Source organism: Melospiza melodia, unplaced genomic scaffold, assembly GCF_035770615.1.
Source record: "Melospiza melodia melodia isolate bMelMel2 unplaced genomic scaffold, bMelMel2.pri scaffold_32, whole genome shotgun sequence".
In the NCBI taxonomy this organism is placed as follows: domain Eukaryota; kingdom Metazoa; phylum Chordata; class Aves; order Passeriformes; family Passerellidae; genus Melospiza; species Melospiza melodia.
In genome coordinates this window covers 7,094,994-7,118,315 of record NW_026948638.1, presented here as the reverse complement: position 1 = coordinate 7,118,315, position 23,322 = coordinate 7,094,994, and the positions used below count along the sequence as shown (strand labels likewise).

The 23,322-nt window shown below is 52.8% G+C and overlaps 1 protein-coding gene across 1 annotated transcript; it reads right to left on the bottom strand.

Moving 5' to 3' along the window:
* Positions 1–435: 435 nt before the first annotated feature.
* LOC134434120 (olfactory receptor 14J1-like) lies at positions 436–20,559 on the bottom strand (the record flags this gene model as incomplete). The annotated part of the gene is made up of 2 exons (XM_063182811.1): positions 436–447; positions 20,098–20,559. Coding segments are annotated over 2 exons (474 nt in total), but the record flags the coding sequence as incomplete, so codon positions are not given.
* Positions 20,560–23,322: the final 2,763 nt, after the last annotated feature.

Below are 23,322 nucleotides of genomic sequence, written 5' to 3'. Positions count from 1 at the left end.
ACCCCAGTCCTTCCAGGACTCGCTTCTATTTCCTCCCTCCCTCTGCTTCCAGAGAAGGTCCCTTCCAGGGAAGGTGCTGGAAAATGTCCATCAAAGCCACCTTTGCTGTGTGCTCTGGGAGCCCACAGAGCTGCTGGATCTACTCCCCTTGGGAGAGAAGCTCCTTGGGAGGCACGGCAGGAGCAGCACCCTGGGAGCCTCGGGAATGCCCCTCTGGGATCCACGGCACTCACTGCCAGGGTCTGGAATTCCAGTTCTCAGCTATGAAAAGATGTTCCTGCCCTTGAGGGCAAAGCTGTCAAGAAGGAGCCAAAAGTGGAGCAGGATCTGACAGTGGCATTTCACTGCGAGCCTTCGTAACTTCCCCCATGGTTGTTGTAGCTCCTGAATTGGGAATTAAATCTGGGCACGGTCATTGGTGGGAGCATCCCTGGGTCAAGGGAGACACTGAGAGAGAAACAGAGCAGGCAAAGAGAGGCAGGAGAGAAAGGAGGGCACAAACACAGTCAGCTGAGAAGGTGGCACTCTGAAAACAGACCAGAACTGACTGAAAAGGAATATAACAGAAAGGAATAATTTTGCACTTTTTATTTACTATCAAAATACAATTTCTTCCCCTTCTCACAAAACTCTTGCCAGTGTCATTCAGCAGGGCTGTCAGAAAGTCCTTCATTCTGGGTGGATGTTCCAGGCTGCAGCCACAAGGAAAGAGGGAATGGGGATTTTCCTGCTCCTGGGGAGTTTGACATCCTCAGCTGAGGAGAGGAGGAGGCACCAGAAGAAAAGGGCAGCTGGGCTTCACCCTTCCACAGGAAAAACGGGGGAGGGAATCTCTCATCCTGTCTGCTGCTGCTCCCACAGGGATGTGAGGGCTGATCCCAGAGCCCCAGTGGTCACAGTCAGGGCTGCCCTCAGGGAATGCTCGTCTGGTATTGAGGGGCAGCGTGGGAGCATGTTATGGTTTGACACTGGCACAATGCCAGTGCCCCCATGAAAATTCCCTGTCCCTGGCATCTGCTGTGAGGTGGTACCCGGGAATAAGCAAAGCAGGCTCCTGCTTAGGGAAAAAAGGGGAAAAAAAAAACTTTATTAACTAAACTACAAAAAACTTAACCACAAAAGAAAAAAAAAAAAAAAACAGAAAACACAAGGCAAATGAAAACTACACAGAAACACTTCCCCCTCCTCCTCCAGATCCCCAGTACAATTACATTTCCCAAAATTATCCACACTCGGTCTGGCACCACCCTTTAGAAAATCAAATCTTCAGCTCATGAAGATTAGACGGAATCCTTCCTTGTGCCACGGACTTCTTGTCACAATTAGCACCGCCCGGAGTCCTGCTATCTCGTGACATCTTCTTTCAATGCCAGGGTGCTCTCACCACCAGGCATGGGATGGGGCAGAGGCCTGCTTTCAGGGTGGACCATTTAAGGATGCCTCATCTTGTTCCAAGCAGAGCACACTCACATCTCTGGGACCTTTGTCCCCCCCATTTCTTCTACACCTCCTGGGGCCGAGGGGTCTCAACACCGAACTCTCCTGGCTCCGAGCCTCCGCTTCCCCCTGCAATGCAGCCTCTGTATCACCAGGAAGCAGTCCATGGATATACAACAAAAGAGTCCAGCAAAATTGCCACTCCATCTTCCTCCATTCCTTCAACATCTCTCTTTCTCTTTGCCAGACCTCCTTACTGGCCTGTTTCTTTCTTCATCCTCCACTCTTATCCCTTTCCTAGGAAAGGTAATGTTCTGTGAAGTTTTCATTATCCACAAGGGTTAAAAGCTCTCCCAAGCCGCTGGGCTGCTCGCTGCCCCCCCGCCCCTTCTCCTCCCAGCCGTGCTGCCGGCACATGATATCAAGTTTCAAGGTAACAGTTCAAGCACAGGCTGCATTCTCTCTCCATCTCCAAAAGGAGGAGGGGGGGTAAACAGGTCGTTCGGTGCCCCCTCCACCCTTCCACCGGGTCCGGCCTACCACAGATGGGCCACATGGCTTTCCCCTCCCCTCCCCCAGCCCAGCCAGCAACTGGGCCGGGGGAGAGACCCAACTCGTTCCCACTGGAAATCCAAAGAGAGCTCTGAAGGAAAAGAGCCCTGCTTCTAACTCCTTGGGTTTGTGGTCTCAAGAGGTGGATCCAATGCCCCACTGGTCAAACCAGGTGCTCATCTTAAAATCCGAACACCCATTGGTGACCACAGCAAAAACAACATATCCCAGATGTCCCATTTCCGGTCAAATCACGACAGAGCACCTGGATCTTGGGGCACCCAGCTGCTCCCCATGTTTGGAGGTGCCTGAGGAGGGCTGGGACAACGCCAGGGACATCCAGCAGTGACATCCCCCCTGTCCTGCCCTGGGTGAGCTCAGTCCCAAACCTTACCCTGATCCTGGTCTCAATCTCACTCCATGTTGAGACACACTCACAGTTCTGTATTTAATCTCATCCCAGTGCCAGACTTGTCTAGCCCCAGACCCAATCCCAACCCCAGCCCTAAAGCCAATCCCATGTCCAGCTTTAACCCCAATCCCAGCTCTAATCCAAATCTCAGCCCCAACTCCAAGCCCAGCCCCAATTCCAGCCCCTTGCTAAACCCTCAGCCCCAAACCAAATCCCAGGTTCAGCCCTTCTGGGGATTTGGGGTGTCTCTGTCCCTCTGAGCCCGATGATGTTTGGGTGGGGTCACAGCAGGGCTGAGAGGGACAGAGACCCCCCCGGCCTCCCCAGGTGTGAGAAGGTCGGAGAGCCCCCCCAGCCCCGAGCACCCTCAGCGGTGAGAGGGACACAGAGCCCCTGGTCCCCAGCCCTGCACAGGCATTGCCTGAGGCCAGAGGGATGGAGACCCCCCGAGCATCCCCCAGGGTGAGGGGACAGAGACTGCCCTGAGCATCCCCCGGGCTGAGAGGGACAGAGACTGCCCTGAGTACCCCCTGGCACAGGGTATGAGAGGGAGGGAGACCCCCCAGGCATTCCCTGGATGAAAATGATGGAGACCCCCTGGGGAATGGCCTGGGGTGACAGGGACAGGGACAACCCCCCAAACCCCTGCCAAGCATCCCCCAGGGCAAGAGGCAAAGAGACCCCTTGAGCATCCCCTGGGCACTGGACAAAATAATTTTGCAGAAATCAAACTTGACTCTGCATAAATCACTTTGTTGAATATTTGATTTTCCCACAAGTCAGATGTGATGAAAATGCAAACAAATCCCAAACAATAATAAACTGACTGTACAAGCAATTTTTGACCATTCCAAGTTCCACTGGTTCCTGCACAGCTCCAGCTCAGCTGCTAGCACATTCTGATAAAAGTGTGAATTCAGCCCAATACAGATATCATAAAAAGGAAAGGAAACTCTTTGTAGCTGTCACAAAGGCGACAGGGATGAAGAGAAAAATGATTCTCACATTTCGCAAAGCACTCAAGCCTGGGAATTCAGGAGTTATTTGGGAATTTAGCTACTTGAGCTGAGCTTCTTGTAGGACTTTAAACAGCCTTATGTTCCTCACCATGGGGTGAATGAACCTTGTAAGTCTTGCTGGTATCATTTACTCCCTTTCCTCCTGTGATTTTAAAAAACATTTCAAGGAAGGATGTCGCAGACATTTTTTCATAAAATCCTCTCTTTAAGGATTTGTCCTTTCTGGGAAGCTGAGGCCCCAGAAGGAAAATGCAAACAATAATTATCTGCTGATGTGGAATGTAACAGGAGCATATGTGATTGGTCTTCTGTGAGTGTTTGGATTTGCTGACCACTCACGGGAGAGTTGGTCCTTGCTTTCTGCTGGACACAGAACTTTGCTATTCATTCTTTTCTTTCTATTCCTTGCTTAGCAAGCCTCTGCAACTTTTCTCTTTATTCCTTTTAGTATAGTTATAATGTATTATATATCATATATCAATAAATCCAGCCTTCTGATCATGAACCAAGATTCTCGTCCACTTCTCTCACCCTGAAGACCTTCATCAGGTTGCTGTAATAGAAGGACAACAAAATATTTTCTTTACACTCTGGGCCCACAAAGGCGATTTACCTCATCAGTTCTCCCATAAGTCACTCAGAGGAATCTGCAGCCCAGTTTCAAAGAGTTCCTCCAGAGAGAACCACAACCTCCTCAGAGGAGGGAACCATGCTGTTGTCAAAGGAACTTGGGGTCAGAGAACAGTGCCTAAACTCACTGTGCCAAAATAATTTCACAGTCTGGTGAGTCTGGTTAAGAAAAGTGTTAGATTCCTCTGCCCCAATTAAGGTGATAATGAGACCAAACCCAAAATGAATTTTATTGAACAGTAAATGGGATAGAAAAAGGGGGACAGGAAGGGAATGACAGGAAAAAGAGCCCTCCCCTGGAGCAGGGCAAGTGTGACATTGTCCCCTGTGTCTGTGGCCTTCCCAGGGTGGGGGTTTTACAGCTGAGCCAGTTTGGGTAAGGGGGGTGGTGTTCACCCCCTGAGCAGGGATTACCCCACTGCTTCAGATTGCAATGCAAGATGTAACCAAATGCATGTTTTCAATCCCCACCTTCAGCAACTGCTATAAACAGGTGGGGCAGTGTTCTTTATCTCTTCCATGACTCAGCCCTGATAACACCCTCCAGGGGAGATATCTTCTGTGAATGGGCCATTGAGTGTCACTGTAGGACTGATAAAATTCCATCATCCCATTGTGGGATGCTCCGCCCAGGGGGAGGATCCAAGCATTCCTACCTGGATATAAGCTGAGACTTGCCACACCAGGAGCAGTGTGCCTACTAGATTGCCAGAGGACAAGAGCTCCATAACCACCACTGGACCTCCAAAGGAAGACCAGACCCTTCTGCACGATCACTGCTTCGACAGAATCACCTTCATCTCTCCAACAGGACTGCAGTCACCATTTACTGGGACAGCTGCCACCGCCCTGACCAACAGGGTGTCAGGTTATATCCTGACTCTGTCAGTTTAAGGCAGTGTTTCTGTATCATTGCCTTGATCTTAGTTTTCTTTTAAATTGTAATTCTGGTTAAGACCCTTCCCTAGGTTTGCCTTCAAACCAGTACAAAAGACAATGTGCGCACCCTTTGTTTTCTTCCCAAACCAGGATTTCTCATTCCCAAACCTTGATTGGATGGAGAAGGAGGCTGTGAGGAAGAGGAAGGAGCCCCGGGACACCCAGATAGGTGAGGAGGAAGTCAGTTCCTATTTCCCCCTCTCTCCTGCTCCATCTCCCAGCCCAGCACAGGCCCCGGCTGCAGGACAACTCTGCTGCCAGCCCTGTCCTGCCAGGGATGTACTGGAGGGATCTCCTTCCCCTTCCCTCTGGCATGGAGCCAAATCCCATCCTCTCCTTGTCCTTCCTTCCTCAGGGAAGGAACTGAGGATGGAGACCAGGGTGGAAAAATCTGCATGGCAGAACCTTGTGAAAGAGACCGTTTTGAGTGATTCTAGCACACAGGAATCCAACAGGGAAGAAAAACCTCAGGAATCCCCCATGAGGAGGGGCTCCAAACCCAGCCCAGGGTGCTCTGAAGAAGAAAGAGCCACCCTGAGCGAGGAAGGTGGGCAGACCTTCAGCCAGAGTTCAGAGCTGGTGGTCCATAAAAAGCTTCATGAAGCTTCATGATGGGGAGAAGCCCCACAAGTGCTAGCAGTGTGGGAAAAAATTTAGGTGGAGCTCCCACCTGATCAGCCACCAGATGATCCACACTGGGGAATGGCCCTACGAGTGTGGGGAGTGTAGGAAGGGCTTCAGCTACAGATCCAACCTTGTGACCCACCAACGTCTCCACACTGGAGAGAGGCCCTACGAGTGTCCCCAGTGTCAGAAGAGGTTTCAGACCAGCTCCAATCTCCTCCAGCACCAGCGAATTCACACCGAGGAGAGGCCCTTCCTCTGCCCTGAGTGCGGGAAGGGCTTCAAGCACAACTCCAACCTCATCAAGCACCGGCGCATCCACACTGGGGAGAGGCCCTACCAGTGCACCACATGTGGGAAGAGGTTTCAGACAAGCTCCCATCTCCTCCTGCATGAGCGGATTCACACGGATGAGAGGCCCTTCCACTGTCCCGACTGTGGGAAGGGTTTCAAGCACAACTCCACCCTCATCACCCACCTACGTATCCACACAGGGGAGAGGCCCTACGAGTGTCCCCAGTGTGAGAAAAGCTTCACCAGTAGCTCTCACTTGACCAGACACCAACGGAGCCACCAGTAAGGGAAGCCCTGCAAATGCCAAAAATGCAGGAACAGCTTTATCCACCACTCCAGCTTCATCCCCCATGGGAGAACCCACATTGGGAAGAACCCTGGTTATCCAGTTTCCCTGTGGTCTATGCTGGAAAGACACCTGTCCCTTTTCCTGCCCTTACCAAAGACATGATGTGGGACAGAAGAACATGAGGGTCTGGCCATGGCCATGTCATTACATTCACTCGCACCTCAGAACATTGCCAGGGGCAGAAAAGGGACTCTCTCTCTCTCCCTGAGGAGAAGGGTGTCCTTTCCAGACAGGGGAAATTGTGGCCAGGAAGAGCCTGTTGTTGATGTATTAGTTTTCCCAGTAAACTGTTTCATTTATCCCTTCTGTTATCAATATAATTTCTGTTTCTGTTTGTTCCTTATCTCATTGTTGTTCCCAATAAATTGTTCTTATCCCAGCCTGGGATCTTTGCCTTTTGTGCTTTCCATGGGAGGCGGGAGGGCAGCGAGGGCAGCGCGGTTTTAGCAGGAGCAGGAAATTGGGGAATCCCATTCCTGAACCCCGGCCCGTGGAAACCGAGCATCCCAGCTGGTGCCAGCCCTGGTGGCCATGGCAACAGCCTTGGGAGCGGGTCCCTGGCTGGGGCTGTGGGAACCTCTTCCCTCTGGTGCCCAGGGACAGGAGTGGAGGGAACGGCTGCAGCTGAGTCAGGGGAGGCTCAGGTTGGATGTCAGGAAAAGGTTTTTGCCCAGAGGCTGCTGGGGCCCTGCCCAGGCTCCCCAGGGAAGGGTCCCAGCTCCAGGGGCTCTCTGAGCTGCAGCAGCGTTTGGACAGTGCTGCCAGGCCCAGGCTGGCATTGTTGGGGTGTCCTGTGCAGGGCCAGCAGTTGGACTGGAGGATCCTGATGGGTCCCTCCCAGCTCAGCCAGTTCTGTGGTTCTGGGATCCCATGAGCCTGGGGATGGGGCTGCAAATGGTTGCCATGGCAACAGGCTCAGGCTGCAGGCCTGAGCTGGTGTCCATGGCAACCACCTCTGGCATGGGGTCTCCATGGAGCTGCCATGGAAACTGACCATAGCAACAGAGGCCTGGTGATGGTTGCCTGCTAAGGATCAGATTTGTCACAGGCCCTCAGAGTGGTTCCATGGGGACTTTTCAAGAGTCTCCAGGCTGTTCCAGAGCTGCAATGTCATAGGCAGAGACAGGGGCTCCATGGAGACCTCCCAGGGCTTTCTGGGGATGGTAAGGAGCCGTGTGGTCAGAGGCAGTCACAGCCATTCCATGCTGGCATCCCAGGGCACCTTGGGCTGCAAAGGCACCGATCTGTCACAGGCACTCACTGGGGCTCCATGGTGACATCCCAGGAGTCTCCAGGCTGCCAAAGAGCCGGGATGTCCCAGACACTCACAGGGTTCCTGTCATGGGCAGATATATTTATATAAATATGCATTCTCTATTATGGTAATGATTAGACAAAATTGCCTTAATCAGAAATATTTATGCCAGGATGTAAGAGACGTAAAATATATTATACAGAGCACTAGGAAATTATTTCAAAGCAACTGTATTAAGCAAAACCTGTAATTAAGCAGAGATTGATGTCACTCCCCTAGACAAATGACCATGGGCAATTCCCTTTGGCTCAGCCTGGAACAGTGACCTTGAGGGTGTCCCCACCGCTGGGAGGAATCCCCACACCCCTCAAGAAGGGAAATGTCAGGAGATGCTGCCATTAAAATTTGGGATGGGGCTTTTCTCGTCTGAGGTGCTGCCCTGTCAGTCAGATGTGCCCAGGCTGGGCCAGCTCAGCAGCTCTGCAGAAGCTCTCAGTGGTGTCACTTGGTTGTTCCTTTCTCTGGGGATTTTTCCAGCTCTGCCACAGCTTCAGCTCCCTCTGAGGATGTTGAACTTTGAGATGGAGGAGTCAGGCTGGTTTCAGCATTATTCACCCCCAAAGCAGTGTGACTCCCCTCCTTCATTTCCCACTGGGGGCTTTGCAAACAGGACCTGTCTGGAGTTGTTGGAGCCCATTGCAGGCAGAGCCTCCTGCTCCAGCAGGAACTGCCTTTCCTGTGCCATCAGTGGGGCAGGTCCCGCTGCAGGAAAAGCCCCAGGCCAGCCCCAGCACAGGGAAGGGCTCGGGCACAAGGGCAGAGTGCCATGCTGGGAGCTGTGCCAGGGAGAGCCTGAGGCACCAAAGGCACCTTGGCAGCAGCAGCTGCTTGCAGGCCATGGCCAGAAGCCTCCCTTGGCAGCCCGACCTGGTGGCCACCACTGCAGAGCTGCTGCCTCAGGGCTCATTCCTGGCTGGGCTCTGAAAAGCCACTTCTGCCCCAGGAGCCTGACTGGGAAGCCATTGGCCCCAGCACCCTGGGGACAAGATATTAATGACAAAACTCTTCATGCCAGCAGAGCCAAGGCAGGGGCAGAGGAAAGGGCAGAGCCAGGCCCACGGGACAGGGCTGCCATGGTGATGGCTGTGAGGTCACTGCCCCTGCAGCAGCCTGGCTGCCCTCAGCAGACATTCTGGCCAGAAGCATTGTGAGGGCACCCAGCACATCAGAGAACCCACAATGCAGGAATTCTGTCACTGGGGATGAGCGGGTTTCAATGGGCAAGGTTGCACAAAGCCCCTTCTCTTGGACAATTCCAGGGATGGGGAATCCATTTCTCTGGAAAAACAGCTGCAGTTTCCTGCCACTTTCTTAATTGTAAAATATTTCCTCCTTCTAACAAATGTTAATTTGTCCCCATTCAGTTTAAAGATACTGACTCATTTTCTGTCACTGTAGGATTTAGGAGAAAATAACTTCAAATGCTATTTTCCCCTTTTCACAGACCTTGGAGAGGACTCAAAAATCTCCCAGAATGGGGTTTGGAGGCCTCATCACAAAACCAGCAGGGAGAGTCTGCAGCCTCTGAGGTCAGTGGTGTAGAGGCTGAGGACTGAAAGGGAATGGCCTGGGAGGGATGGATGGGTGGTTTCAGAGAGGCTGGAGCTTTTCTTCATAGTAGGAATAGGCCTGAAGAAGACCTAATAGCACCAAATGCAGCTTGGGAGGTCCAGACTGAACACCAGCAGAAAGGAATTTCCCTGGCAGGGCAGGGCTGTGATGCAGCACGTCCCCAGCAGGAGCCTGGAGCAGCCCAAGGCTCTGTGTGGGCAGGCAGAGGCAGGCAGGAGGCAGAGCTGTCAGCAAAGGAAGGGCCCAGCCAGGTGGGGCAGCTGGGGATACCGACAGCCTGCAGGGACAGAGGCGCAGGTTTGCTCAGCAGCAGAGACACCTTTCCCTCGCTCGTCCCCAGCTGTCATCACTGCCACCAGTGTTCTGCTCTACCTGGAACCTGGGGACGTTTTCTCAGTCCTGTCCCTCAGATGGATCTATTTAAAGTATGAGAAACTTCAGTGTTTCACCCTCTTTTTGAGTCCCTGAGAAGGTTTTTTGAGCACACTCTGAGGACTGAGTCTGATGCAAAGAGCAGCAAAGCCCCAGAGGCTCATTAAAGTCCCTGTGCTGTGTCTGTGCTGCTGAGCTGGGCCGGGCTCCTGGCCCAGAGGCAGCTCCTGGCAAGGGCAGCGCTGCAGAGAGACAGCTCTGGCCAGGAGCAGCTCCTGTGCACAGCCCAGCAGGGCTGGGGCACTGCCAGGGCCCCTCAGGAACACCAGCAGGGCACAGACAGAGCTGACAGGGGCTCAGCACTGGCAGGGGCTGTGGGATTGCCCCGAAGGGGCTGTGTCACAGCAGCACCTCTGTGGCTGTGTCATAGAGGCACAGAACAGCTGGGATGTCAGCAAGGGGCTGTGGGACAGAACTGAGGGGGCTATGACATCACAGAGCTAACTGTGACATCATAGAAGATGGTTCTGTGACATCAAAGTGTGGGTTGTGACATAGAGTATGATATCACAGAGCAGCTGTGTAATGTCACAGAGAAGGCTGTGACATCACTGGGTGACTGTGTCCATCACAAAGCTGCTCTGTGAAATCACACAGCAGATGAATGAGTTCATATCAAGGTTATGTGACACAAGAGAGTGGTTGTGTGACATCACAGGGGCTGTGTGACATCACAGGTGGCCTGTGACATCACAGAGCAGCTGTGTAACATCACAGGGGCTGTGTGACATCACAGATGGCAGTGTGACATCACAGATGGCAGTGTGATATCACGGCGGTTGTGTGAGGTCACAGGGACTCTTTGACATCACAGGGATTGTGTGACATCACAGGGGCTGTGGGACATCACAGGGGCTTTGTGACATCACGGGGCCTGCATGAGGTCACTGGGGAGGTCACTCTACCCCGGCCCCCCTTACAGTTCCCCCCAGAGAAGTCCAAGCCTGCTCGTGCACAGCGGGGTCCCCTGTCCCCCCGGGTCCCCCTGCCTCCAGTCCCGCAGCCTCCCCCAGAGGATGTTCCACGAGATCGGCCCCAGAGCCTGACATGGGGATGGGGGGCTGGGGCCCTGGGGGTGGCACAGGGGAACAGGGATGCCCTGGCAGTGTCCCTGTGTCCCCCAGGGCCAGAGCCTGGGACAGGGCTCCTTCACCCTGTTATAGATAAATATTATAATATTGGGTTTTTGCAAATATTAAAAGGGATTTTAAATGTGTGATGTTAAAGTAACTTTGTTCTAAAGATATAGTTTTTATGTCTTTGTTAATTAAGCTCAGTGAAATAGTTGCTTGTGTTAAACCGCCTGCTTGTGTTATAAGGAAAAGTTTTGTTAAATTAAGGTATAGTTGAATTACATTATATTATTATGTTATTTTAATTGCATTATGTTAAGAGGTTGGGGGGGTTATTAGAATGTTCTAGGAGAAGGGTCCAGGGTTTGCTGAAAGGGCAGTCTAGTGGGGCAAGGCGAGGTTAAAGAGCGATTGGATGGAAGATCTGACCAATCATTTGAAGCCCTGCAGAAAAGATTGGTCCAGAATGAATGGCGCTAAAGGCCAATGAAAAGCCTGGAAATAGACCAATCACCATGTGGATCCAAAATGGACCAATCCTGGACTCAAAGGGGGCTATAAATGGGGGAAGATTGGTATTGTCGGGGTTCTTCTGTTTGGATACTTGTTTTCTGGAGAGAGCCCAGTGCATTTGGCTGTAGTGGACTGTTCTGGTTTTGACTCGCTATGTGGGTGCTTGGGCTAATCCTGGGTACTCCATTCCTTGCAGGTATTTTAATAAACGAGAACCTCTTTCTCCAGAGAAAGTTTGGCCTCGTTCATATTCATAACAGTGAAACAGTGGGTGCACAGTGAGACTGCGGGAAGGGCCTGGGCACAGCAAGGGCTGCAAGTGCCCAAGGCCAGGGGCTTCTCCATGCAGCTTCCAGTGGGCTCAGCTGCTGAAGGGAGGCTGGGTGTGGCCCTTTGTGACGCAGGGCCCTTGATGATGTAGGGCATGGTGGTGTCCAGAGACCATTGTGACATCAGAGAGCCCCATCATGACTGAGAGTGTATATAAGGAGCACAGAGCCCTGGAGTGCCCAGTCTCGTGAGAGCTACTCTTGTAGAAGGAAGCAGCTTCTGGGATCTGTCTATGCTATAGGAGCTCCGACATGGAAGAGAGCAAGAGAAAGCTCAACTCCTTCCAGACACCCAGCCCCCTGCCCAGCTAGGGGCAAGACCAGGCCCTCAGCGGGCACTTGGTGGGGGCAGTGGGTGCCTCAGCCTGGCCACGGTCAGACACTGAGGAGGAGGAGGAAGAGAAGAAACCTGACAGAGATGACAAGGGGCCAGATGTTGGGGCTCGAGAGCTTGGTCTAAGAGAAAAGGCAACAAGCTGTGAATTGTCCCAGTCGGTGCCAGCAATGGCAGCCAAGGAAGCGTCCCCACGCAGAGCAAGGAGTGCCCACGAGTTGCAGCAGTGGAAGGCGGCTGTGAGGGTGCTATGGGGAGATGGGGCACAGCAACAGCCCTGCCAGTGGCAACAAAGGGCAACAGTCCAGGAGCTGCCCCCAATGGAAAAGGAGGGGACTGAGCCAAAGCTGAGCCAATGAGGGGAAGGAAGTGTGAACAGGCAGGAGAAGCAGGCACATTCTCCTGTCCCCAGGGAGGAGGTGCCATCAGCAGGGACACAGAGCCCAGTGCCTGCTCCAGAAAGCCCCTGCTGCCTGGCCAGCCCCTCACCCAGCCCACTCGGAGCCAAATGCCCCAGGGAGCAGCTGGAAGAGGCAGAGCAGGGCTCAGTGCTGGCAGAGAAGAAGAGTAAGAAGAGCACCGTCAGCTGGCAATGATGAAGACTGGGAATCCTACAGCCAGACTGAGCTTTGCCAAGAGTGCCAAGGTGAGGCAGAGCCAGAACTGTCCCAAGGAGAGTTCAGCAGCTCCCAAGATCTCTGCAGCTGGGAAGACTGCAGTGAACCAGAGCTCAGAGAACTCCGAGATGATTCCATGGAGGAAGACAGCAGCAGCAAAGACCTGCCACAGGACTGCTGTGAAGGTAACAGCATCTTCAGCTTCGGGCCCACTCCCTTGCTGTGGGAGGAGGAGGAGGAGGATGACAGCTGGCATGAAGTCAGCATCCTGGAGCTGTCTGAAGGAGAAGGCAGGGCCCAAAGGCTGGCAGATCTTGCGGCAGATGGGCTGCCACTGCCCATCCCCACAGTCACTGCTGAGGCCAGCCCCAAACAGCACACATGAGACATGATTGGTGCCAGAGTGCTCAGCAGGGAATCCCAGAGTCATTGAGGTGAGAAGAGACCCTGACGCTCACCCAGTGCCACCGGCACCCTGGCAGCACCATCATCACCTCAAAACCACATTCCCAAGGACCACCTGGAAGCAAGGGACCGTTGGGACACTGTGGGGCCCCATGGAACTCAGGGAACATGGAACAGGTCTGGCTGCTTTGGTCACCCAGTGGCTACGTGACAGCTCTGGCTGATCTTAGGAAGTCAAGGGCTGTCTCTCATCAGCTCCTGGAGCACTGGGCCTCCGTGCTTTTCATGCTGTGGAAAAAACCTGTCTGACTTTTCAGATGCCCATTGCCAAAATTGGTACTCTCCCTAAAAAATTTCCTCTATGCAAGGGTATCTTGCGAAAAAAAACCTGCCAGCTCTGGCTGGCCTTGGCCTCTGGTGGTCACCTCTCATCTGTGCCTGAAACAGAGGGGCTCTGTTCCTTCAGTCCTATCAAAAAGAACCGACCTTCTTGTCCAGGGACCATGGCCAAAATTAGAATTTGGCCTCCAAAATCCCATATATCCAAGGATTGCTCCCACACAAAAGTAACCAGGACAGTCAGTTCAGGCTGGCCCTGTCCTCTGGTGAGCTGAATGTTTTCATTTCGAAACACTTGGAGAGGGCCCATAGATGTCCAAGGGGAGGGGTTTGGAGGCCTTGGGCACATGAGCGCTGGATAGGGACAAAGGAGCTCTGTGCTCAGTGGGGTGGAGACTGAGGACAGTGGAGCAGAGCCATGAGAGTGTTTAAAGGGAGATTTCAGGGATGGTGGGTCCTTTTGACATAGTGGAAAACAGCCAGAGAAAGAAAGAATTAATGCCAAGGGCAACTGGGGAGGCCCAGACTGTCACCAGGAGCAAGGAATTTCCCTGGCAGGGCAGGGCTGTGGTGCAGCACGTTCCCAGCAGGAGCCTGGAGCAGCCCAAGACTTTGTGTGGGCAGGCAGAGGCAGGCAGGAGGCAGAGCTGTCCGCAAAGGAAGGGCCCAGCCAGGTGGAGCAGCCGGGGGATGCCGACAGCCTGCAGGGACAGAGGCACAGGGCAGGGACACCGTGGGACAGCCTGGGCTGCACAGGGCACAGGGATGGGCAGCAGCTGCAAGACAGCCCTGTCAGAGCCAACTTGGGCAGCACTTTGGCCATGGCTGCTGGCCTTGGGGCCAGGAGGGGACAATTGACCCTTGCAGGCCTGGGGCCTCATTGCCTCCTTGTCCCTGCTCAGCAGCCTGGCAGGGGCCGCCCCATGCTTTTGCCCTTGGCATTGCACATCCCCACATGCCAGTGCCCATCCCGGGAAGAGCCCTGAGCAAGGAGGGAGGGACAGGATCTGCCTGGCCAGGGGCTGGGGCTCAGGCCTTGGCACACATCCCTGACACATATCCCCACCATTTCCCTCACCCAACCCCTGGCACTCAGAGCAGCTGAGGAATGGAGTCACATCCAGGGGTGTCCCCAAGGCTCAGGATTGGGGCCCAGTCAGTGAAATCTCTTTATTGTTGATCTGGATGTGGCCATCGAGGGCACTCTCAGTCAGTTCCCAGGTGAGCCCAAGCTGGGTGGGACTGTGGCTGTGCTGAAGGGCAGGAAGCTCTGCAGAGGGATCTGGACAGGCTGGAGCCATCCATGGGCCCAGGACAATTGGATGAGGTTCACTAGGGCCAAGGGCCAGGTCCTGCCCTGGGCTCACAACCAGGCTCCAAATCCCTGGCTGTGCCCTGCCCCGATCCCCACAGCCTGTCCTGTTTCCTTCATCCCTGCATTGCCAGGGACTCTCTGGGACAAGGGAGCTCTGCTCTGGGTATGGAGGGAGGTCCAAGTGCCACCACTGGAGTGGGAACCACAACTCATCAAGTTTGTGTCCTTAGGGGGTCAGGAACTGGTGAGACTCAGAGGCACAGAAAGTTTCTCTTCATGGCCAAAAGACCACAGTTGAACAGGAAACAATTTAATAACAATCTCACTCTTCCCTGAGCTATGTTCAATGTCCCAGCAGAATCTGATGAGTGCACCATCCACAAGTGATTTCCATACTAAAATTATTTTTAGACAAATGTGGTTCTGTGATAGATATAAACATAATTAAGTTCTTGTATCAGGATGCTCATCCTGGACTGAGGATAGAACAGCTCAAACAATTCCTGATTTGCGAATCTATGGATGGAAAAGGGAGGTCAGGCTGCTCTTGGTGTTGAGGAAATGCTGAAAGCAGCCTGACTCATTTCATCTCCTCCTGCCCTGGCTGATCTCTCATCTTTCTCCTTCCACCCATTGGCTTTTGTCTCCCACCAGCCACCAGAGAAGAGCCTGGCTCTGTGTTCTCCATCCCCTCCTCACTGGCACTGCCAGGCTGGGATGAGGAGCCCCTCAGCCTTCCCTGCTCCAGGCTGGACCAGCCCAGCTCCCTCAGCCTCTGCTCACAGCCCAAGGGCTCCAGCCCCACCTTGGAGGCCCTTCCCAGACCCTGCTCCAGCTGCCAGACATCTTTCCTGCCCTGGGGAACCCAACCCAGGCCCCAGTGACTTGGATAATCCCTTTCCTTGATGTCCTGGTCACACAGCCCTGGCCCCTTGTCCCCTGTCAGGCTCTGGGGTGGATCCTGTGGAACATCCTTTGGTGGAGGCTGTGGCTCCAGGTGGGCCGGGGGGATCCCGGGAGACAGGGACCCTGCTGGGCATGAACAGCGTTGGAGTTGTTGAGAGAAATTGTGAGGGGGAGCTGGGGCAGAGTGACCAACCCAGTGACCTGACACAGCCCTGCTGGGATGTCACACAGCCCCTCTGTGACGTTACAGGCTGATCTGTGATGTCACAGCCCATTCTCTTATGTCACAGAGCTGGACTCTGATGTCACAACCAAATCTCTGATGTCAGCATCTGCTCTGTGATGTCAGATCTCTGCCCAGTGATGTCACAGCTGGCTCTGTGATGTCACGGAGACAGTATATGATATCATAGATGCTCAATGACCTCACATATCCCACTCTCTCACATATCCCACTCTGTGATGTCACAGCTCACTCTGTGACCTCATGTTACCAGATGTCTACACCAGGTGAGCTGACACCTGGAGCTTGTTCTCCACAACCCCAGGCCTGTGGAAACCACACAGTGCCCATTGTGTGAGAAGGGGAACTGGAAGTTCAGCAGCCTCAGTGTCCTGCCAGCTCAGCCAGGCCCACTGGAACATTGGGGTCCATGACACTAGGGACCACCAGAGAGACCCCCAGGACAGAAGAACACATGCAAAAGGGGAGGGGAAACGTGTTAATGATTTTGGGGAAATGATTATCATATGTATGTTTAGTCCAGGACAATCAATGAATGTATGTGCAAAATACAGAAAATAAAGAGAAACTTCCCTGTTCTCAGCATGCACAGCTTTGAGAGGAGCTCTCCCCCACGCATCCCCCTGAATAAAAAATTCTGCTTCTTAATGCTACATTGGTGTTAAGGAGTTTTCTGTTTTACTGAATCTTTGGTAACACTCCCAGTGCCAAGGAAAGCTCTGTCTGCTGCTGTTCACAAACAGAGAAGGGCTGGTGGCAGATGTGGGGCTCAGAGGCTGCCTGGGGCACAGTGACCATGGAATAATCAAGTTTTCAAAGTTCTGTGAAAGAAGGAGAGGCGGGAACAAAACTTCTACACTGGAATTAGGAAGGGCAGACTTTGGCCTGTTTAGGATGCAGATTTGGGGAGTACCAAATCAGGTCATGATTTTTTTAAGAGAAACAGCCCTTAAAAACAAAGGGGTCCAGGAAGGATGGGCACATTTCAAGAAAGTAATCTTAAGGGGGAAGGAGCAGCCTGTCCCAGTGTGGCAAAAGATGAGCTGGTAAGGAAAATGACTGGCGTGGCTGCCCATGGAGCTTTTGTGGGAAGTCAGGGGAAAAAGAGTGAGCATCACCTTTAGATAGAAAGTCAGGCAACTTAGGAATTGTTTAAGGATTTTGTAAGGTCATGCAGAAAGAAAAGTTTTGATGTGAAAGCTAAATTAGAGTTTAACTAGGACACTTCCGTGAAAAATAATAGAAAATATTTCTATAAATAAATTAATAGCAAACAATGGGATAAGGAGAACCTCTACTCTTTATTGGACACACTGGAGAATATAGAAACTAACGATAAGGAAAAGGCTGAACTACTTAACACCTTGTTTATCTCAATTTTCAATATTAGGACAGGTTGTCCTCAGGACCAGTGTTCTCCTGAGCTGGTAAATGGGCACAGGGAGCAGAACAGCCCCTGGAATCCAGGAGGAAGCAGTTGGTGACCTGCTGAGCCACTCAGATGCTCACAGGTGTGGGGATTGGATGGGATCCATCCCAGGGGGATGAGGGAGCTGTGGATGATCTCCCCAAGCTGCTCTCCATCATTTAACATCAGTCCTGGCTCAGCAGGGAGGTCGCATAGGATTGGAGGTGCCAGTGTGAGCCCATCCCCAAGCAGGGCTGGAAGGAGGATCTGGGGAACTCCAGGCCTGTCAGCCTGACTTGGATGCCCGGCAAGGTTATGGAACAGATCGCCCTGAGTGCCATCACAGGGCACCCACAGGATGGCCGAGGGGTCAGAGCCAGCCAGAGTGGATTTAGGGGTGGCAGGTCCTGCCTGACCAACCTGGTCTCCTTTTATGATCAGGTGACCCACCTGTGGATGCAGGAAAGGCTGTGGATGTGTCTATCTGGACTCCAGCGGAGTCTTTGACTCTGTCTCTGACAGCATTCCCTGGAAAAGCTGCAGCCCATGGCTTGGGCAGGTTCCCTCCTCGCTGGGAGATTTAAGAGCTGGCTGGAGGCTGGGCCCAGAGAGTGGTGGGGATGGTGCTGCACCCAGCCGGTGTCCAGGCACTGGTGGTGTTCCCCAGGGATCTGTGTTGGGCCCAGTCCTGTTTAACATCTTCACTGATGATCTGGGTGAGGGGATCGTGTCCACCATTCACAAATTGTAGATGGCACCAAGCTGGGTGTGAGTGTGGATCTGCTGGAGGGCAGGACAAGAAGACACAGCCTTAAGCTGCACCAGGGGAGGTTCAGGCTGGACAATAGGAAGAAGTTCATCACAGAATGGATGAGTGGGCATTGGAAGGGGCTGGCCAGGGGGGGAGGTGGCAGAGTCACTGTCCCTCTCCAGTGGCACTTAGTGGCATGGTCTGGGTGACAAGGCAGTGTTAGGACATTGGTTGGACTTGATGATCCAAAAGTTTTTTCCAGCCTATTTGATTCTGTCACTCTGTGATGATTGGGACACTCTGGGGCCATTGTGACACTGCAGGGCCTTGTGGAACTAATTGGACCATGGTGACACCGTGCAGCCCCATAAAACCAGGGGTCCATTGTTGTGCTCCGGGACCAAATGGACCCAGAGAGTGCACTGTGACACTGTCAGTCCTTGTGGGACCACAGAAGCCATTGTGACACTGCAGGGCCTCGAGTAACCAAGGGGTTTCACCATTTTGGCACTGCAAAACCAAGGGCACCATTGGGAGACTCCAGGGCCGAGAGGAGCCAAGGGGCCATTGTGACACAGTGGGGCCTCGTGGAACCAAGGGGACATTGTGACACTGTAGAATCCTGTGTAACCAAGGGGCCACTGTGACACGATGGGGACCCAAGGAATCTGGAATAATGTGACACTGTGTGGCCTCGTGGAAACAAGGAGTCCGTTGTGACGCTGAGGGGACTTCTGGAACTACAGAGACCATGGTGACAGTGTGGGACCTTACGTGACCATGGGGTCATTGTGACACCATGGGGCCCCATGGACCCAAGGGGCCACTGTGAAACTGTGGCACCAATGAGAACATTGTGACACTGTGAAGCCCCATGGAAACAAGTAATCCATTGTCACATTTTGGGGCCCCACAGAACCAAGGAGACCATTGTTGCTCTGCATGGCCTCATGGAACAAAGGAGACCAGTGTGACAGTGCAGGGCCTGGTGTAACAAGGAGGCCATTGTGACAATGAGAGGCCTCACGGAACCAAGGACATCTTTGCAGATGACACCAAGCTGGATGTGAGTGTAGATTCTGTGAGAGCATAGGAGGTCTCTGCACAGGGCCCTGGACAGGCTGGATCCAGAACCCAAATCCACCAATGTGAGATTTAGCAAATCCAAGTACCGAGTTCTGCACTTTGGCCACAGCAACCCCTGCAGCACTAAAGGCTGGGGACAGAGTGGCTGGACAGCAGCCAGGCAGAAAGGGACCTGCAGGGACTGATGGACAGCAGGCTGGACATGAGCCAGCAGAGTGCCCAGGTGGGCAAGAAGGCCAATGGCTTCTGGCCTGGATCAGGAATGGTGTGGCCAGCAGGACCAGAGCTGATGTGCTCAGCACTGATCTGCCCCCACCTCTGCACTTAGACATTGCTGCTGCAGCTCCAGAATAGGGAACACAAGGGGATCACTGCAGAAAACTTTGCTGGGAGATCCTTTAGCTCCTTTAAAGACACCAAGAGCACAGCCCCTCACTGATGCAGTCTGTGGGCACAGGAAAGGTGCAGAGAACCAAAATGAGAAATGGCTCAAACAATGGTTTTACTTGGTGGACAATATAATAAAACTAAAACACAGGGGAAAAAAGAACAAATCCAAAAGAACTATCAAAGATTATTTATATTACAAATTATTTAGATTACGAATTAATTATATTACTTGGCCTGTCCCTGCTGCAGCCCCAGCACTGCCACCCCCAGGGCTGTGCCCGGCCCCGAGAGCACTCAGGCCCTACAGAAACACCAGGGCCACCAGGGCAGCGGGGCAGGGCCACAGCAGCAGCACTGGCAACACCAAGTGCTGCTGCTGCTGGGCACAGCTGCTGGGCCAGCACTGATCTGCCCCCAGCTCTGCACACAGACATTGCTGCTGCAGCTCCAGAGAAGGCAACAAAAGGGCATCTCTGCAGAAAACTCTACTGGGAGATCCTTTAGTTCATTTAAAGCCACCAAGAGTGCAGCTCCCCATTGAAATGGGCTGTGGCCACAGGGAAGGTGGAGAGAAACATAATGAGAAATGTCACAAGGAATTACATTTATTTTTAGATAATATGAAAAAAGTAAAACAAAGAAAAAGAACTTCCAAAATGAAAACAAACAGAAGTATCAAAGATTATTTTTATTACATTTATTTGTAGAAATTGGCAAGCATTTCAACGTTTCTGAAAGCATCCAGTCATCATTGTCTGCACTGCAGCCTTGAGCTCCTGGTTCCTCAGGCTGTAGATGAGGGGGTTCAGGGCTGGAGGCACCACCGAGTACAGAACTGACACTGATATATCAAGTGATGGGGAGGAAATGGAGGGGGGCTTCAGGTGAGCAAATGTGCCAGTGCTGATAAACAAGGACACCACAGCCAGGTGAGGGAGGCAGGTGGAAAAAGCTTTGTGCTGTCCCTGCTCAGAGGGGATCCTCAGCACAGCCCTGAAGATCTGCACATAGGAGAAAACAATGAACACAAAACAGCCAAATGATAAACAAAGGCTAACTACAATGAGCCCAAGTTCCCTGAGGTTTGATTGTGAGCAGGAGAGCTTGAGGATCTGGGGGATTTCACAGAAGAACTGGCCCAGGACATTGCCATGGCACAGGGGCAAGGAAAATGCATTGGCTGTGTGCATGAGAGCATTGAGAAAGGCACTGGCCCAGGCAGCTGCTGCCATGTGGGCACAAGCTCTGCTGCCCAGGAGGGTCCCGTAGTGCAGGGGTTTGCAGATGGACACGTAGCGGTCGTAGCACATGATGGTCAGGAGTGAAAGCTCTGCTGAGATGAAGAACATAAAGAAAAAGAGCTGAGCAGCACATCCAGTGTAGGAGATGTCCCTGGTGTGCCAGAGGGAATTGTGCATGGCTTCGGGGACAGTGGTGCAGATGGAGCCCAGGTCAGTGAGGGCCAGGCTGAGCAGGAAGAAGAACATGGGCGTGTGCAGGTGGCGGCTGCAGGCTACGGCGCTGATGATGAGGCCGTTGCCCAGGAGGGCAGCCAGGGAGATGCCCAGCAAGAGGCAGAAGTGCAGGAGCTGCAGCTGCCGTGTGTCTGCTAATGCCAGTAGGAGGAAGTGGCTGATGGAGCTGCTGTTGGACATTTGCTGTGCCTTAGCATTTGGATCTGTAAAAAAAGTGATCATTTGGATCACTTTTGGAGAGGACCTTAAATATCCCAGCACAGCTTGGGGGCACATTCCACACACTCCCTACCCAGGGCTCTGCTGGCTGGAGCTGTCCCTGCCAGCAGCTGCTTCCCTGTGCCCAGGGCTGGGCCCTGCCAGTCCTGCCAGAGCTCAGCCCAGTCCTGGGGGCTCAGCTCTGCCCTGCAGACCCCTCCCAGCTCTGGCACTGCCCAGGGACAGCTCTGGACCTGCAGGCTCTGATGGCAACGTCAAAGCAACCCTGAGGAGGCTGGATAAACAAGACAAAATGCAACTTCTAAGGGGCCCTGTGCTGTTTTCTGTCACTGCCTGGTTTAGCAATATCTGAGGAAATTTTTTTTTCTCATTCTGGACTGCCAGATGAATATCTGTGTGCAATTTCCCATCAAGACAACCCAGAGCAGTACTTTAAAAAAGCAGGATTTTCCCTTTTATGCAGTCCCTGCCTCGCTCCGCTCCCTGCATAATCTACTTGGAAATGTTCTGCAGTTAAATGCCATGCTGGGAGCAGTCCTGAACCATGCAGCATCCTCCTCACAAAAGGACAACACTTCCAAGCCTTACCAGCTATCTCCTCCCACCCAGATCTTGTCCCCCAGTGCTGGAAGCAGCTGCCAGGGCTGGCTGAGAGCTGTCCCTGGCAGGCAGCTGAGTCCCTGCCCCAGCACAGTGCCCTGGGCTGCAGGACCCTGCTCTGCAGGATAGCCCTGGCCACCCCTGGCTGCTCTGCACAAGAGACAATCAGAGAATGTACTCACAGGGTCTGTAGGCATTGGGATGTTCCAGCTTGAGGAGATGGCTCCGGGAGCTGCAGCTGCATTGTCCTGCAGCCAGAGGTTCCTGTGCCAAGGGCTGGCAGTGATTCTGCCCCAGGCACTTCTCAGCACCTTCCCAGCCCTGACTGATTGAAGCTCTCTGTGCCTCTGTGCTGTGTCCAGGGTGGCTGCAGGCAGTGCCCCAGCCCTGCTGGGCTGGCAGAAGAGCTGCTCATCAAGAGAAATGTGCTTTTGAAGCTCTTCTGGGTTACCAGGATCTGCCTCTGTGCCAGGAGCCCAGCCCAGCTCAGCAGCACAGACACAGCACAAGGACTTTAATGAGCCTCTGGGACCTTGTGCCCAGGTCCTGAACATCAGTCCCTGAGATGGAGCTGAAGAAACCTCTCCAGAACTCCAAGTCAGAATCACACTCCAAACTTTCTTGGACTTTTAATGGGTCCCACTGAGGTTCACGACTGAGCAAGTGTCCCCAGGCCCCAGGCAGAGCAGAGAACTGCAGGCAGTGATGACAGGTGGGGACAAAGAGAAGCCAAGTCTTGGTGCCCTGGGGCAAAGCAGGGTCTGTGCCACCAAGGGCTGTGAGGAGACACCTTGTCCTGAGGCACTGGGGCCTCCTGGCACAGCCCCAGCCAGGCTGGGCACTGTCATCCCCTTGTCCTGCCCTCAGCATCCCCCCCTAGCCCACATCCCAGTGGCCTCAAGGATCTGCTAGAAGGAGTCCCTGGGGAGCCTTGCTCAACAATGGCCCTGGGGCCTCCTTAATGCTCCCTGCGGGGACTGCAGGTTTTTCAAAGGACTTAGGGTTTTGCTTTTGCCTTGGAGTCTCTGAGAGGTTTATGCAATCCTGGCCTGCAATTATCTGCTGTAATTAGTCCCTGGAGAGGCTTTGTCAGTAACAACACTCATTGTGGCTCATTAATGCTTCAAGGTACTTCAGTTGTTTGAAGGTACTTGGTGTTTCCCTTTTGATACAGACTCTGTGAGAGGTTTGTGCACTCAAGGCCTCAGTTATCTGCTTTAACGAATCCCTTGAGAGCTTTGTACTGACACTCAGTGGGGCTCATTAATGCCTTGAGAAACTCAAGGTTTTTAAGATACTTTATGGATTTAAGAATACTTTTAGGTACTTTTAAGAATTTTCCTTCCCACGCTGAGTCTCTGAGAGGTTTTTGTGCCATCCTGGTCTCCAATTCTCTCCTCCAAGGGGTCCATGAGGAGCTTGTGTTGGGTATCTTCCCTCTTTCTGTTTTACAACAAAGATGGAACTGAAAGAATTTTGTAAGACTTTCTAAAAGCATTCAAACAAGCATGGGACAATTAACAATACAGCAACAATCAGTAAGAAAATTAATAGTCCTGTTTTAGCTAGACATCATCCAACCCTTTAGTCCCTTGGATTGGAAGAGTTTATTTACCCAGTCTTTGTTTTCTACTTAAAGCTTCTTGACTCCTTCCTTCAGTACCTGAATGCTCTTGTGGATTGACTCGCTGTGGATGGAGAGGTTCATGCAACACATGTCCTCAGAGTCTACACGGCCATGCC